The sequence below is a fragment of the Brassica oleracea genome, chromosome C3 (assembly GCF_000695525.1).
Source record: "Brassica oleracea var. oleracea cultivar TO1000 chromosome C3, BOL, whole genome shotgun sequence".
NCBI classification, from domain to species: Eukaryota; Viridiplantae; Streptophyta; class Magnoliopsida; order Brassicales; family Brassicaceae; genus Brassica; species Brassica oleracea.
In genome coordinates, this window is record NC_027750.1 from 22,862,716 (window position 1) to 22,880,431 (window position 17,716).

Sequence of the window (17,716 nt, forward strand, 5' to 3'; positions counted from 1 at the left end):
TTTGGTTTTGCTACGTTTGGTACAGCGAATATTTTTTTTTATGAAATGAATTTCATCAAAAAATATATAATGACACCAAATAAAATTCTAAAAAAAACAGAACTATACTACTACAGAACAGTAGAAATGATTAATATTGTTTATAACCTTAATGAATAAAACATACAAATTAGCCAAAAAAATAAAAAAAACAAGTTTAAAACTTATTTGATTAGATAAATGATTAAAATTATTCAAAATCTAAAAAATATATTTTAATAGAAAATTTAAAAACTAAATTTATATAATTGAAAAGATAATACTGAGAGATTAATCTATTAATAATGAATATAGTGTACAATTTTTTTTTTCAAAAAGTTTATACGTAAAAATGTTCAAATGAAAACACAAATAATAATTGGTTAAACACATAAATAATAATTTATCATTATAATCTTTTAATTAGTGAAAATGTATTAATAAGTATTTACATATGCGCGAATGCGCGCATGAAAAATCTAGTTTTATATATATTTATTAATACATACATTACTATTAAGCACTATAATAATAAAGTATTATTTATAGTTAAAAATATTCTAAAATTCTGAATTTCTAAGTTTCTTATGCAACACATATTTTTCTATTTTTAAAATATACAAATCTTATTCTTTCTTCTATAAACAAATCTTACTATTCTAAAATCAATTAAAATTCCATTAACTGTATAATTTATTTTTAGGGAATTGCAAATTTTTATATTATTAAACAGAATGATAAATAGAAAATATATTTTAAATAAAGGAAAGTGATGAATTATGGAAAACTTAAGCTCTGCTTTTTCTCGTACCTTCCTTTTTGCGTTTATCACTTTCCCCTATAAATACTCAAGTCTCTCTATCATTAACAACTACAAATTTCATTCTGACATTCAATCTCCTGACTGTATTATCAAAACCCCCTAAGAGTTAAACCAATGGCGATTATCTCTGAGATGCCAGAGGAGACGAGGCAAGATGGCATCTCAGAGGAGAGTGTGCCTCCAGTGGAGCCCATGGAGGTGGAGAAGCCAAAGAAAGAAAGCTTGGAGCCCACGGAACCCATTGGTAAGCAAGCCCTTTGATCTTGATTGATTAGTTTTGTAGTTTTTGTTTGATTCTGCTCTTATACGGACTAGGGTTTTGGAGTATTAGGGAATGTTATGTAAATATTATATAGTATAATGTCATATTACATACATTATAGTATATACTAATATTTATGGAGAAGGTTTATCTTTAAGTTGATATGAACTAGTTCTTGAGTTGTTAGATCATAGAACTTTATTTTCTCTTACTGTAAACTAACTTCTTGTCCCTTTTGGTGCAGTTCCTAACAAAGGTAACGGGCTTGATTTCGAGAAGTACTCATGGACACAGAATCTCCAGGAGGTCACAGTCACCATTCCAGTCCCTAGCGGCACTAAGTCACGGTCCGTCACCTGTGAAATAAAAAAGAACCGTCTCAAAGTTGGTCTCAAAGGACAAGACCCAATCATCGATGGAGAGTTCTTCAATGCTGTCAAGCCTGACGACTGCTTCTGGAACATCGAGGATCAGAAGGTCATATCGGTGCTCTTGACAAAGCAGGACCAGATGCAGTGGTGGAAGTACTGTGTGAAAGGGGAGCCTGAGATTGACACTCAGAAAGTTGAGCCAGAGAGCAGCAAACTGTCTGATTTAGACCCGGAGACTCGAAGCAGCGTTGAGAAGATGATGTTTGATCAGAGGCAGAAGCAGATGGGACTACCAACGAGTGATGAGATTGAGAAGAAAGATATGATGAAGAAGTTTATGTCTCAGCATCCTGAGATGAACTTCTCTAATGCAAAGTTTAATTAACTGATCTTTTTCCTTGTTCTCTCTTCTTTCTCTTAAGCCAGTTTTGTATTTGAAGTATCATCTTGTTATGGCTTTAAGATATTGAATCTACCCTTTTGGTTAGACAGTTGTTATTCGTTTAATAAACCATTATGGGGAAAATTTAACCGGTTATTGCTTAACTATGTGTTCAAAAATGGTTTGCTTAAAAAGTCTTCTAGGTGAAATAAGAATCTGGTACTGTAACCAGTATATAGACAAGAAAGCTTACAGCTCGCATACTGGTAGTTCTATATGCCTATAAAATAGAATATACTGAATACAGAAAGGATGTAAAGTGCATGGAGACTGCATTCATCACTGATGTTGTAGACAATGGTATTATCAGCAAACGAAAAAACTTTAGAATGTTGAATGTTGCATGTGTATTCTAGTGTCTATTTTGTTTTAATATTTTTTAGAACTTTTTATTAAAAGATATTTTCTCAGATAACAACACATTATATATATGAATATTATCTTTTTAAACATAATTATCACCTAGTATAGATGTACATACTCGCATGCGCAAAGAAAAACCTAATTATTTTAAAACAGAGGATTTTCTTTCAAAAACTTGGGTTTTACTACAAGAAGATATAATTATTTAAAATATAAATTATTTTAAAACATAGAGTTCTTTTACAAAAAAAACATAAATTTTAGTACAAACATATGATTCTATTTTTGACAAAATAAACATAAGATTCTAAACATAGAATTTTACTAAAAAAAACATAGATCCCAATTTCAAAAACATAGAATTATGTTACAAAAACATAAAACTCAATTTCAAAAACTTAGAATTCTTTTTCTTTTAGAAAGAATGTTAAATTTTTTCAAACAAAAAAAAAAACCCAATATATGTGGACTAACCCCTAGAAAAATATTGAACTTTTCGTTAATGCTCTATATACTGAAGCCTATGATTTTTAGTGTTGTTTTAAAACTTATAAACGTATTTTACATTTATTAACTTTCTTTCATGGTACATGGATATCATTTTATTTTTTTGTCAATTAATAATTAATTTAGTAAAACTTCATAATAATCTATAAATTGGTGGACTAACCACTATAAAATCCCTATTTTCTAGAGAAACGGAGACAATAAAAGTTCTAAACCTTTTTGACCTTCATCATATGTTAGTGAAGAATGCAACTATGCATTAAAACAGTATTTTCATATTTTTGAATTTTTGCTCAAAATCTCTATGTTACCCCTACGAAAATATTGAATTTTTCGATAAATGCTCTATATACTGAAGTCTATGATCTTTAATATTGTGTTAAAATTTCTAAAAACATTCTAAATTTGTTTTTTTTTTGTCATCAACTTTTACAGACTCATACTGACTCTGTAAACCAAATCGGGTGATCTGCATCCATGTGAACGACAAAAGACGGTTGCTTCCTAACACCGCGTGCTAGTCTATCCGCCGTTGAATTTTGCGTCCTTGGTACATAGATAATCGCTGATCGGGTGAAGCTCTCTTTTAGGATCTTGACATCATCCAAATAATTTGCAAAAGCTGGCCATTCATCTGGTTCTGAAACCATCTTCACCAATTGAGAACAATCCGTTGAAAACGTAACCTGAAACTGACGTAAATTCCTCATACATTCCATTGCCCCGAGAAGCGATTCCATCTCCGCATGAAGAGGAGAGATACTAGCCCTAGCATTCCTCGCCCCCAACAATCCTTCAAATCCTTCTAAGGTGCTGAACCAACCTTGTCCTGAAAAAATATCGCCATCTTTCCATGAGCCATCTGTGAAACACCATCTTCCTGGAATTGACGGCAAAATCGTATCCACTATTTGTGGTGTTGTCCTCTGTTCATTCAATATTTGTGCTGCAACCCACAATGTTGATTCTGTTTCTGCTAATTTAAGCGTACCTCTGGGATCCATATCCAAATTACTGAAGATTTTATTATTCCTAGCTTTCCAGATGTACCATAGTATCCATGCAAACTGATGATCTTCCAGCTGCGGAGTCACTCTCCAGAATAGATGATCCATGTTTGTGAAGAGAGCCCTTGTTGGAAAAATATCTGGATTTGATGGTATCTTCGAAAGAGCACAAACCTGGAGTGCTGGAGGACATTCAAAAAACACATGGTTTATTGATTCCTCTTGGGCTCCACATCTTGCACAACAAAGATCCCCTTGAATTCTCCTTGCTTGTAAATTCTTCTTCACTGCTATACATCATGTCACCAATTGCCATAGAAAATGTTTTAACTTTGGCGGACACCGTATTTTCCAACAGAAAGCCTTCAGAACATTCACTGTGGGGCCAATCAGTAGTGGTGGTCTCTCTCTATCTGGATAAATCCGTTCTACCTGATATCCTGATTTGACCGTATATTTTTCATTTTTTGTGAAATGTCATCCATCTCTATATGCCCTTTGATTTCTGCTCAGTTGTATGCTTTCTATAAGTTTTGCATCCTGTGGATCCACCAAAAAATGAATTGCCTGTAAATTCCAAGTACGTGAGGTAGAGTCAATGAGAGACTCCACTGTAAGCTCCGGATATAAATTGTGTTGATTTTTATATGTTGGTCTCGGGTGAGTGGTTGAGAGCCATGGATCATTCCATACAGATATGGAAGAACCTGATCTCACCCTTTTGATTAGTCTTTTGCTTACCAGAGATCTAGCAGAGATGATACTCCGCCAGCCATATGACGGAGAACATGATCGAATCGGTTCCAGAGGTGAAACATTCCTGTAGTACCGACCTTTGAAAACTCGAGAGAATAATGTGTTTGGCTTCTCTATTAGGCGGCATAACTGTTTACCAAGCATCGCTGTGTTGAAATCAGTTTTAATTTGTATTAATGTATATTAAGCTCTATTTCATGGTACATGAGAATTGTTTTAATTTTTTGTCAATTAATTTAGTAAAACTTCATAATACTTCATAATTTGGTGAATTAACCCACTATAAAATTGCTATTTTCTAGAGAAACAGAGACAACAAAAATTTCAAACTTTTTTGACCTTCATCATATGTTAGTGAAGGATGCAACTATGCATTAAAAGTTTAAAACAATATTTTCTTCTTTTTTTTTAAAATTTTTCTTAAAATCTATGTGTTAACCCCTACGAAAATATTGAATTTTTCGGTAAATACTCTATATACTGAAGCTTGTGCTCTTTAGTGTTGTGTTAAAATTTCTAAACACATTCTACATTTGTATTAATGTATATTAAACTCTCTTTCATGATAAATGGACATTGTTTTATTTTTTGTCAAATAATTTAGTAAAACTTCATAATACTTTCTAAATTGGTGGACTAACTACTATAAAATCGTTATTTTCTAGAGAAACGGAGAGAATAAAAGTTCCAAACCCCTTTGACCTTCATCGTATGTTAGTGAATGATGCAACTATGCATTAAAACAGTATTTTCATAATTTTGAATTTTTTTCAAAATCTATATGTTAATCCCTACAAAAATATTGAATTTTTCGGTAAATGCTCTATATACTGAAGCCTATGATCTTTAGTGTTGTTTTAAAATTTCCAAACACATTCTACATTTGTCTTAATGTATATTAAATTCTCTTTCATGGTACATGGACATTGTTTTAATTTTTTTGTCAATTAATTTAGTAAAACTTCATAATACTTCCTAAATTGGTGGACTAACCACTATAAAATCGCTATTTTCTAGAGAAACGGAGACAACAAAAATTTCCAGCCTCTTTGACCTTCATCATATGTTATTGAAGGATGCAACTATGCATTAAAACAATATTTTCATATTTTTGATTTTTTCTCAAAATCTATATGATAAGCCCTACAAAAATATTGAATTTTTCGGTAAGTGTTCTATATACTGAAGCCTATGATCTTTAGTGTTGTGTTAAAATTTATAAAAACATTCTACATTTGTATTAATATATATTAAACTCTCATTCATGGTACATGGGCATCTTTTTATTTTTTTTCCAGTTAATTTAGTTAAACTTCATAATACTCTCTAAATTGATGGAATAACCATTATAAAATCGCTATTTTCTAGAAAAACAGAGACAACAAAAATTCTAAACCTCTTTAACCTTCATCATATGTTAGTGAATGATGCAACTATGCATTAAAACATAATTTTCATATTTTTGAATTTTTCTCAAAATCTATGTGTTAACCCCTACGAAAATATTGAATTTATCGGTAAATACTCTATATACTGAAGCTTGTGATCTTTAGTGTTGTGTTAAAATTTCTAAACACATTCTACATTTGTATTAATGTATATTAAACTCTCTTTCATGGTACATGGGCATCGTTTTAATTTTTTGTCAAATAATTTAGTAAAACTTCATAATATTTCTTAAATTAGTGAACTAACCATTATAAAATCGTTATTTTCTAGAGAAACGGAGACAATAAAAGTTCCAAACCTCTTTGACATTCATTGTATGTTAGTGAAGGATGAAACTATGCATTAAAACAATATTTTCATATTTTTGAATTTTTCTCTATATATTAAACCCCTACTAAAATATTGAATTTTTCGGTAAATGCTCTATTTTTGATCTTAAGTGTTGTTTTATAGATCATAGGCTTCAGTATATAGAGCCTCTATGTTAACCCGTACGAAAATATTGAATTATTCGGTAAATGCTCTATATACTGAAGCCTATGATCTTTAGTGTTGTTTTAAAATTTCTAAACACATTCTACATTTGTGTTAATGTATATTAATCTCTCTTTCATGGTACATGGCATCGTTTTAATTTTTTGTCAATTAATTTAGTAAAACTTCATAATACTCCCTAAATTGGTGGACTAACCACTATAAAATCGCTATTTTCTAGAGAAATGTAGACAAAAAAAATTACAAACCTCTTTGACCATCATCATATTTTATTGAAAGATGCAACTATGCATTAAAATAATATTTTCATATTTTTGAATTTTTCTTCTATTTGTTAACCCCTACAAAAATATTGATTTTTTCGGTAAATGATCTGTATACTGAAGCCTATGATCTTTAGTGTTGTGTTAAAATTCCTAAACACATTCCAGATTTATATTAATGTATATTAAACTCTCTTTCATGGTACATGGACATCATTTTAATTTTTTGTCAAACAATTTAGTAAAACTTCATAATATTTCCTAAATTAGTGAAAACCATTTTAAAATCGTTATTTTCTAGAGAAACAGAGACAATAAAAGTTCCAAACCTCTTTGACTTTCATCTATGTTAGTGAATGATGCAACTATGCATTAAAACAGTATTTTCATATTTTTGAATATTTTCTCAAAATCTATGTGTCAACAACCCCAACGAAAATATTGAATTTTTCGGTAAATACTCTATATACTGAAGCCTATGATTTTTAGTGTTATTTTAAAATTTCTAAACACATTTTACATTTGTATTAATGTATATTAAACTCTCTTTCATGGTACATGGGCATCGTTTTAATTTTTTGAAAATAATTTAGTAAAACTTCATAATACTTCATAAACTGGTGGACTAACCACTATAAAATCGTTAATTTTCTAGAGAAACCGAGACAATAAAAGTTCCAAACTTCTTTGACATTCATCGTATGTTAGTGAAGGATGCAATTTTGCATTAAACAGTATTTTCATGCGTTTGATTTTTTCTCAAAATCTATGTGTTAACCCCTACTAAAATATTGAAACTTTTCTTTAATGATTTATATACTGAAGCTTATTATCTTTAGTGTTGTTTTAAAAAGTTTATACACATTCTAAATTTGTATTAATGTATATTAAACTCTCTTTCATGGTACATGGGTATCGTTTTATTTTTTTGTCTAATAATTTAGTAAAAGTTCATAATACTTCCTAAATTGGTGGACTAACCACTTTAAAATCGTTATTTTCTAGACAAACGGAGACAATAAAAGTTTCAAACCTCTTTGACCTTCACCGTATGTTAGTGAGGAACGCAACTATGCATTAAACAGTATTTTCATGTTTTTTTTTTAATTTTTATCAAAATGTATGTGTTAACCCCCACGAAAATATTGTTTTTTTCGTAAGTGTTCTATACACTGAAGCCTATGATCTTTAGTGTTATTTTAAAATTTCTAAACACATTTTACATTTGTATTAATGTATATTAAATTTTCTCTCATGGTACATGGGCATCGTTTTAATATTTTTGTCAATCAATTTAGTAAAACTTCATAATACTCCATAAATTTGTGGACTAAACACTATAAAATCGTTATTTTCTAGAGAAACAGATAAAACAAAAGTTCCAAACCTATTTGACCTTCATCGTATATTAATGAAGGATGCAACTATGCATTAAAACAATATTTTCATATTTTTTAAAAAAATTTCAAAATCTATATGTTAACCCCTACAAAATATTGATTTTTTCACTAAATGCTCTATATAATGAAGCCTATGATCTTTTGTGTTGTTTTAAAATTTCTAAACATATTCTACATTTTTATTAATGTATATTAAACTCTATTTAATAGTACATGGACATCGTTTTAATTTTTTATCAATTAATTTAGTATCACTTCATAATATTTCATAAATTGGTGGACTAAACACTGTAAAATCGTTATTTTCTAGAGAAACAGAGACAATAAAAGTTTCAAAACTCTTTGACCTTTATTGTATGTTAGTGAAGGATGCAACTATTCATTAAAACAATATTTTCATATTTTTGAATTTTTATCAAAATCTATGTGTTAACAACCCCTACGAGTATTGAATTTTTCGGTAAATGCTCTATATACTGAAGCCTATGATCTTTAATGTTGTTTTAAAATTTATAAACACATTATATATTTGTATTAATGTATATTAAACTCTCTTTCATGGCACATGAGCATCGTTTTAATTTTTGTCATCTAATTTAGTAAAACTTCATAATACTCCCTAAATTAGTGGACTAACCATTATAAAATCGTTATTTTCTAGAGAAACAGAGACAATAAAAGTTCCAAACCTCTTTGACATTCATCATATGTTAGTGAATGATGCAACTATGAATTAAAAAAGTATTTTCATATTTTTGAATTTTTCCCAAAATCTCTATGTTAACCCCCTACGAAAATATTGAATTTTTCGGTAAATGCTCTATATGCTCTATATATTGAATTTTTCGGTAAAGCCTATGATCTTTAGTGTTGTGTTAAATTTCTAAACACATTCTACATTTGTATTAATGTATATTAAATTCTCTTTCATGGTACATGGGTATCGTTTTAGTTTTTTTGTCAATTAATTTAGTAAAACTTCATAATACTCCTACGAAAATAATGAATTTTTCGGTAAATGTTCTTTATACTAAAGCCTACGATCTTTAATGTTATTTTAAAATTTTTAAACACATTCTACATTTGTATTAATGTATATTAAACTCTCTTTCATGGTACTTTGGCATCGTTTTAATTTTTTGTCTATTAATTTAGTAAAACTTCAAAATACTCATTAAATTGGTGGACTAACCACTATAAACTTGCTATTCTCTAGAAAAACGGAGACAACAAAGGTTTCAAACCTCTTTGACATTCATCGTATGTTAGTGTATGATGCAACTATGCATTAAATCGGTGAACTAACCTCTTGTTGCAAGAGTATTTGGGATTAAAAACTGTGAATGATGCAACTGTGAATGATGCATGCACGATAAATATAATATAAATGATATCTAGTGCTGATAGTCTAAATTTGATAGTAAAATAAAGTAACTGTTTTTATACATATTTACATTTTAATCTCGTAGGCTAAGCGAATTTATCATGCATCTAATGTTTATGAATGCATCTTTTTTACTCTTTATGCATTGAATGATGCAATTGTGAATGACGCAACTATGGATGATATATATAATATCAATAATATCTAGTGCAGATAGTCTAAATTTGATAGTAAATTAAAGTAACTGTTTTATACATATTTACATTTTAATCTCTTAGGCCAAGCGAATTTATGGATGCATCTTTTTTACTTTTTTATCTTTGAAGCATGCTAGGATACAATTTGGTGTTTTCCAGCTATGAAATGATTTTAGACTGAATTATTGATAAGGGATTAAAAAACTTAGTGAACATTTGGATTGAAGCAATAAAAGTACCAAAAGGAACAATAAAGCCAAATGAATGATATCTAAGTTTTTTCAGTTATAATCACAGTTATTCTTTATAATTATAACTGAAAAAACTTAGAATTCAAGATAAGTAATATAAAAACCTGTGAGGGAAAATTTTCATTGACTTTCACTGATAAAACACCTAACCTGAATCAACAAGTTGGTCTTATTACACTATCTGTTCCCGCAAAACAAAAGAAGTAACCAACATCAACAAGAAAAAAGGAAAAGAAAACACACTAATCAAGACTTATGATATCATTCAGTTCTCTTCTCCACATCTTGATGATCATCCTCAGCAAGCATATACCTTTTCCAGAACCAATGTGGCTTCCACACTCTCTCCCTCACATCATCAATGGCCACTCCTTTCGTCTCCGGTATAAAGAACAAAGCAAACAGTCCCATCACATTGATCCAAGCGCTGAAGAAGAAAAATATTCCTGATCTCATCCCGCAAAGCATCGATAAGAAAGCTTGCGCGATCACGAACGTGAACAACATGTTGCACGAGACTGCAACAGCGAACCCTGCACTTCGAGTCTCTAGAGGAAACGTCTCGCTAGGAATTAGCCATCCTAAAGGTCCCCATGACCACGCGAATCCCATCACGTAAGCGCACACAAAGACCACAACCACCATGGCTTGTGCCTTCCCGAGTGTTCCCGTGATACCCAAGTCTTTTGCTAGGATGATTCCAATGATCAACTGTAACAAGGTTTTTTAGTTTTAGAGAACTACTTGTGCTGCAAGAAACCTACTTCAAGATGTTCAATCAATGAGAAACTGTTGGAATTGTATCCTTTGATTAAACAAGAAAAATAAACAAAAAGAAAAGAAGAACAAGAAAAATGTGAAAGGAGCAACAAGTCAAGGGAAGTTACTGAAAGCTGTTGTTTTGGAATGTAAAAGTCTTTGAGTTTGCTTGCTGTATTAGCCTAAGTTTAAGTCAAAAAGTATGGGCAAGATATGGAAATTAGTACTCCTAAGTCTAGGTCAAAAAATGTGGGAGAGAGTGGAGAAAACTGAGATTGCCATCATTTTTCTTGTATAAATATGTGTGTGCAATGTTGTGTAAAAATATCTTTATGATCAACGCAAGAAGGGCAATTCTGCTAAATAGGCAATTTTCAAGTTTTGGTCACAAAAATAGACCACAGGGAGGAAAATGATCAAAATGTTTCATTTAATAAATAAAATGACATTAATACTCTAGATATATAAAAAATAAAACTTTTTTTATATAGTTTTAGATTATATATTAGCAAATTCGAACATTTTTATGAAAAAAAAATTTGAAATTTTTTTTTAATTTTTTTTTGAAAAATTTCTTTTTGTAATTCAAAAATACATTTTGAAACTATTTTCAAAAATTTTATTTTCAAATTTTAAATATTTATTTTTTATTTTATAAAATTTTAAACCTCAATCCCAAATCTCCACTCCATTTAACTCTAAACCCTATGGTTTGGAGTATTTCTCGCCTAAGAATGTAGAAAATTAAAGAATTCTCTCTACTCACTACGAGAATAAACAAAACGTGAGAGTCAAGAGAGTATGAGTGTGTGCTTGTGTTCAATTGTTACACAAGTGCAAAACAAAGAGTGAACTAGAAAATATAAACAGAGTACAACAGAAACCCATCAAAGTATTTCATAAGCAAAAAAATTAATAATTTAGTATAATTCATTATTAATTAAATTTTAAATCACAAAATAAATTAAACCAACCATGAACTAAGACATTTGCAAAACAAAATTGTTGAATTTTTCAAATGAGAACTTTTCGCTTCCATTTTCTAACATTCTTTCTCTAATTTTTATCTTTTATTTTCGATGTCTATAATCCTCGCTAGACACTAGCATTAGGTTGCTCTTAGATACAATAAACAAAGAAGATTACTTGTGGAGCAAGATACCTACTTCAAGATAGAACTAGACATAATAAACAAAGAAGTAGAGAGATCTATATATGTACCGGTAGTTCAAAAAAAAGAGAGACATCTATGTACCTGGGAAATGAGCATGTGAACGGAAGATTGTAAAAGAAGGAACCTCCGACTGGTTCTGTCCACGAGGTAGATCCCTACGAACGTACTGAGAACGTTGATGCTTCCCGTGATAACCGCAGAGAGAAGAGCTGCGTTACTTCCAAATCCAACGGTCTGGAACAAAACCGGTGCATAGAACATAATAGCATTGATTCCACTAAACTGCTGGAAAAGCTGTAGAAGCATTCCAATGATTCGTCTGAAATCACCAGTCGAAAAATGTCTATTTGGTTTGTGGAACTGATTTAATTCCTAATTTTAGATGCTCTGCGTTACAACCTAACACAATCAAAAGTTTATTCACGAAATCTGCAGAAAAAGAAAAAGAAAAAAAAAAGTCTCAGTACAAGAAATTATGATATAGAAAATACTGTGATAAGTTCATGATTAATGCCTTTACCGGCTTGTTTCCGTCACTACATCATTTGCCTCCACATTCACCAGCCTCATTAAGCATATTTGCCTTCATGGGCTTCAAAAACATGTGGTAGAATGTTTGGATAACCAAGTCGGTTGTCTGCCGATGAACAGTCCTCCTCTAAGATTCGTATACCCCATCCTTTAATTTTAGCATCATTAGAATCAACAATATCAATCTTCAGATCCAGGCGATCGAAGTTCATTTCTAAAGGGATTTGAGACATCTGGTAGTCTAATACAGACAGATAAGCATCCTTCTCAAATGAACCGATCATATAATCATCCGTGACTGCGCAGAAGTCTTGTGCCTGATAATAGGAATCAGAGCAGTTCCGAAAACTGCCTTTGAATCTAAAGACACCTTTGCTATATGACTCATTGTCCGAATCAAACACAATGCAAGCTCTGAATCGGAGGAATGGTTGCGTGAGAGCGCTGTGAAGTAAAGGAATGGTGAGAGAGGAGGAGGTTCCAGTAGTAAGGTGAGTGAAATATGAAGGCACTTGTTCACCTGACAACCTCAGTAGACAATCTGAATATGTTTTCTTTTGAAACAGAGCTTCTTGATCCAAGTTTATGCACTTGGTGAAATCGATACAACTGTAGGATCCGTGGTAATAACTCAAGGCACTTTCTCTTGGACGATTATTCCAGCTAGCTCCAGTCAATGACTTGCAGTCTGAAAAGTCGACATTTTGAAGATGTTTGAGTTTAGAAATGTTTAGGTTTACATATTCCAAATTGTTGCATCCCTTCATCCATAGGAAGTTAAGCCCGGAGAATTTCTCGATCCAACAAGGAACCTCTTCAATGGCTGTTCCGCTTAGATTGAGCCGTCTGATGTTGGTAGAGATATCAGGAAAAGTCCTCAACCGTGAGCATCCATTGAGATTTAGTTCCGAGAGAGATTGGAGGTTGATTCCGGTGGGAAGAGTCTCCAGATTTATGCATCCCTCCATCGTGAGGTATACAAGACGGGTGAATTTATCAATCGAACAAGGAATTCCTTCAATGGCTGTTTCGCTTAGATCGAGCTTTTTGTTGTTGGTTGAGATTTGGGGAAAAGTCCTCAACCTTGAGCATCCACTGAGATCTAGGAGATGGAGAGATCCGAGGTTGATTCCGGTGGGAAGAGTTTCCAGATTTACGCAGTTACTAATTTTCAATCTCCTCAGTTTATGGAGATTCTTAAATGAAGAAGGAAGCTCCACCAAGCCAGGGTTATACGAGAGATCCAGATACCACAAAGAGGGAGACATGATCGGCGTGAGGAGAGTAAGAAGCTGAACCAAATACACAAAATCATATTCAGCTACTCTTCTTCCCTCCGATAACTACAACATAACCTTTAGTTTCGTTTGCACCATTATCTAATATCTTAATATCTCTATAAAACGTAAAACAGATTGGAGAAACACACAAAGTTTGGAACTACATACATACCTGCACTCTTTCCCATAGTTTCTTTAGGCTGTGCATCATAAAGGTATCGAGATTCTCGAAACACAAACTCAAATTTGAAGGTATTGCTTCAATGGATGTTGCGTCTATGTCCACACGTACGATGGTGCTTGAGATTTGGGGAAAAGTCCTCATCCGTGAGCATCCATTAGTATATAGGTTTTTGAGAGATTTGAGGCTAATGCCAGTTGGAATAGTCTCCACATTTCGACAATACATCATGTTTAATGTCGTCAGTTTGTTAGGATGTGGAATAGAGGAAGGAAGCTTGACCAAACTATAACAATTCTCAAGATATAGTGTCTCCAGATTGGTGGCCTTTGAAAGATCTGGCATTTCTATCAAGTTTTGAGATCTCGACATATTCATCTCTTTTAGACATGTAAGCGACTGTACTCAACAAAACAAATAAAAATGGAACAAAACACATGAGCTCAGTAGAACAAGATTGTCATCCAAAAAATAAAATAAAGATTAGTCTTACTACTACTAATAACATCACAAACTATTCTCAAAACTTACCACAATCCCTTCCCACAGCTTCTCGAGCTTGCTATTCACCATTTTGAGCTTGACGAGTTTTTCAGGACGAAACTTAGAAGGAAGACATCTCATTGGATATTCATACCAATCCAATATTTTAAGTTTAGGAGGCAAATAGTCGAAGTTTTCAGGTAAGTGAATTGTAACTTCTTCCTTTCCAATCTCATAACGGGTTTGTGAGTGAATTTCCAGGAAACGCAGATTGCGCATCCCTTTGAAGGCATTCTCATGCACATTCAGTTCATCAATCTCATCAATATTCAATTTTATACCCAATATCTTATGAGTACCCTGAAAATTATATAATATCAAATATTAATAAATGCTAAGTATTAGTTTTGCTTATAAAATGGCATGCTCTAAATCTTATTTACTGAGTCATGTCTAATGACTGTAAGGAGCACGGACATAAGAGATAACTTACAGTGTCTTGACTGAGTACATCACAGATATCTTGTGCGTCCACCAGAAATTCTCGTTTTTCAGGCTCCCCAATACGAACAAGACGCCTACCCATCTCTTGTAGCAAACTGGGCATTCTCACATAACCCGAACTTACATGAATTAGGGACTTATCGGCTAGGTTTTCCAGCCCAACCGTAACACTCAACCCACTATCAGCGAGCAGAAACTTCAGGTATGTGACTTTTTCCCAATGGAAAAGACATGCGATGTGGCGAAATAACACTTTATCTTCTTCGCTTCTTAATCCATCGTAGCTGACTCTCAATGTCTTCTCAATTTTCTCATCTAAACAATTCTGAAGCCTTGGCAACAAATCCATCCAGTACTCCTTGTCCCTTCCCCGTAGATATGAACCCAAAACATTAAGACCTAAAGGAAGACTACCAGCAAGTCCTGTAACTTTAGCTACAAGCTCCTCAAAACCTTCAGGTGCAGCCTTTTTCCTGAAAGCAGATCGACATAACATCTCAACAGCTAGGTTTTCAGTTGGGAGACAGACCTCGTAAATTTTATTAATCCCATGGGCCCTTAGATACTGCTTATCATTTGTAACCACAACGATTCTGCTCCCACTTCCAAACCATTGAGTTTGACCAACCAAGGCATCTAGCACAACTTGATCATCAAAATCATCAATGAAAATAAGAACTTTCTGATTCTTCAGCCTCTCCCCAACTGCACTCAAATTATGTATCTTTATGTCTCCTTTACCTAAGATTTCAGATAGGAAATTTCTTTGCAAATGCAGCTTCATGTTATAGTCGTCCGGATTAGCTGCCTTGAAAATTTCCATAGTCTTAGATACAAAAGCCCTGTCTATGAAAATGCTACCTCGGAAGTGTCGAGAAAGTCGTTGAAACAGAACTCTTGCAATTGTAGTCTTGCCGATCCCTGAGGAACCCCATAAACCAACCATCCTCACTTCCTCCGCGTCCAACTGAAGCAGTACACTCAGTTTTGCAAGATGATCTTCGATGCCCACAAAGTTCTCTGAATCCTTCGGTGAAGTTAAAAGTAGTTTACCCAAAACATCATTGGCGATTTCTTCAATCATTGCAGCTTCGTTACCCCTAACAATAAGAAAGATAATATCACTCCCTAGCAACCAGAAGTCTAACCTTTATTCAAAAGAATGAATGAAGCATAAAACCGTACCAGTTTACTGAATGATACCCGAGAGTATTGGCTACATCGGTCAAAGCTCTCCTCCATTGAATTATTATCACTTCCTCTGTTTGATTCTTGCATGTTTCTTCAAATATTTTCCCAAAGGCACCGGTTTGTTTCCTCACATGGGAAGGATCCAACCCGTAGAAAACAGGTATCACCATTTGACCACACTTGACTATCTCTAACAACTCATTAAGACACCAGCTTGAAGAGGCATAGTTTTGGGAGAAGATAACCACTGCGATCCTCGAATCTTTAATGGCTTGTTTAAGCTCGGGATCCAGTGATCGACTTCTCTCGATCTCGTTGTCTTTGAAAGCAGTGATCAACTTTTTGTCAAACTCCTTCAACAAGTGGCTGAGGAAAGTAACACGAACGTCTACCCCACTGAAGCTAGGGAAAACATCGTACAACCAAGTGCGAGAAGAGGAAGGAGAAGAAGCTAACGAGAGAGCCATAGAGATAGGAGCAAAAATAATATGAAGGAAAAGAAGGACTTGGTGACTGATTGATTATCTGAAGAATGTTAACTTAGCAGATTGGTGTGTAGCTACTTGAAGGAAGTTTCCTATTTGTTGACTTAGTTACGTCCACACAGGTTTCGCTTATCTTTACATTATTGTATCTGTACTGTTTTTAGCATTACCTTTATTGGCCGTGACTTTTTTCAGTATAACATTTATCTACAGTCAATTCTTAAGACTTTCACAATGTAACTGTTTTTTTCTCTTCTTCTGTGTTCTTCTGCTTGGTGCTCCAAGACTTTCTGGCTACATTTACTTACAATTATTATTAAGATGTATGCAACTAAATGTTCATTCTTATGCTCACGAGTATGCTGAAGAGAGGTTTCTAAAGGCTACTGAAGAATTTTCTTTTGTAACTGTACAGTGGTTTTACAACCATTATTGAAGAATATTGATTCCACTACCCAAAAAAGTCCATGTATACTTTTTATAAGAATAATTTCTTCTGTTGAACTATGAAGTGACACTAAGAATAATTTTTTTAAATGGATTATACAAGTAACAAATTTTTCTACCTGTTGAAAAGTTACTTTCGTGGGAAAACAGAGAGCCTGCAATTGGTTTTAAGCTGATTCTTTGAAAATTCACTCGGGACAACACACTAATGAACCTTGTATCATTCACAAACCAGACAAATGTGAGGGAAAAAACCTCAGAAATTGATTAATAACTTCACCGAAATTGAGATACACATATTGATAATCATCTATGAGTGTGTATGCTATAAGTCTTACTGTCATCTACATGAACATAGACAAGCTTTGGATTGGATAACAAATTATGAAACCGCTTTCAGTATGAAGATTACATGGCTCTGGTTAAAACAACCAAAAGGTTAAGAGAGGAAGGAAATAAGAAACCAGAAGCAAAAGAAGGTTTTTAGGCAAAACAAAATGACTAGTAAAAAACGGATTTTAACATACTTATCCAAAACGGTTGGGTTTTTCTCTCTTAGACACTAGTCTCGAGAAAGGTCTCCAACCTCTGGTCCTAAGGCAGTTCTCAAGTTTGACTTGCCCTAAGCAGCCCTGGGACGGGAACGGTGACAGGAAACGGGGACGGGCACATGGACTGGAAACGCCAAATTTA

The 17,716-nt window shown here is 32.9% G+C and overlaps 3 protein-coding genes across 3 annotated transcripts; 1 reads left to right on the plus strand and 2 right to left on the minus strand.

Annotated features, from left to right (window-relative positions):
* Positions 1–938: 938 nt before the first annotated feature.
* LOC106334046 (protein BOBBER 2-like) lies at positions 939–1,859 on the plus strand. The gene is made up of 2 exons (XM_013772409.1): positions 939–1,085; positions 1,348–1,859. Exons 1-2 carry the CDS (start codon positions 956–958, stop codon positions 1,857–1,859), a joined length of 642 nt encoding a protein of 213 aa, XP_013627863.1. The 5' UTR covers positions 939–955.
* Positions 1,860–10,249: 8,390 nt separating this feature from the next.
* On the minus strand, positions 10,250–12,227 carry LOC106330140 (sugar transport protein 6-like). Its single transcript, XM_013768680.1, has 2 exons — positions 12,003–12,227; positions 10,250–10,699 (listed from the first exon to the last, which is right to left on the minus strand). Exons 1-2 carry the CDS (start codon positions 12,225–12,227, stop codon positions 10,250–10,252), a joined length of 675 nt encoding a protein of 224 aa, XP_013624134.1.
* LOC106334889 (protein VARIATION IN COMPOUND TRIGGERED ROOT growth response-like) lies at positions 10,613–16,665 on the minus strand. The gene is made up of 7 exons (XM_013773273.1): positions 16,086–16,665; positions 14,890–16,000; positions 14,445–14,756; positions 13,905–14,312; positions 12,442–13,744; positions 12,003–12,350; positions 10,613–10,699 (listed from the first exon to the last, which is right to left on the minus strand). Exons 1-5 carry the CDS (start codon positions 16,556–16,558, stop codon positions 12,491–12,493), a joined length of 3,558 nt encoding a protein of 1,185 aa, XP_013628727.1. The 5' UTR covers positions 16,559–16,665; the 3' UTR covers positions 10,613–10,699; positions 12,003–12,350; positions 12,442–12,490.
* Between the last annotated feature and the right edge of the window lie 1,051 nt (positions 16,666–17,716).

Coding starts and splice junctions, on each gene's coding strand:
- LOC106334046 (XM_013772409.1), top strand. CDS start 956: ATGGCGATTATCTCTGAGATGCCAGAGGAGACGAGGCAAGATGGCATC. Junction 1,086..1,347: donor GGAGCCCACGGAACCCATTG/GTAAGCAAGCCC, acceptor CTTTTGGTGCAG/TTCCTAACAAAGGTAACGGG.
- LOC106334889 (XM_013773273.1), bottom strand. CDS start 16,558: ATGGCTCTCTCGTTAGCTTCTTCTCCTTCCTCTTCTCGCACTTGGTTG. Junction 14,757..14,889: donor ATGTACTCAGTCAAGACACT/GTAAGTTATCTC, acceptor TATAATTTTCAG/GGTACTCATAAGATATTGGG. Junction 14,313..14,444: donor AGCTGTGGGAAGGGATTGTG/GTAAGTTTTGAG, acceptor TGTTGAGTACAG/TCGCTTACATGTCTAAAAGA.
- LOC106330140 (XM_013768680.1), bottom strand. CDS start 12,227: ATGCTTCTACAGCTTTTCCAGCAGTTTAGTGGAATCAATGCTATTATG. Junction 10,700..12,002: donor TTCACATGCTCATTTCCCAG/GTACATAGATGT, acceptor ACCTTGTTACAG/TTGATCATTGGAATCATCCT.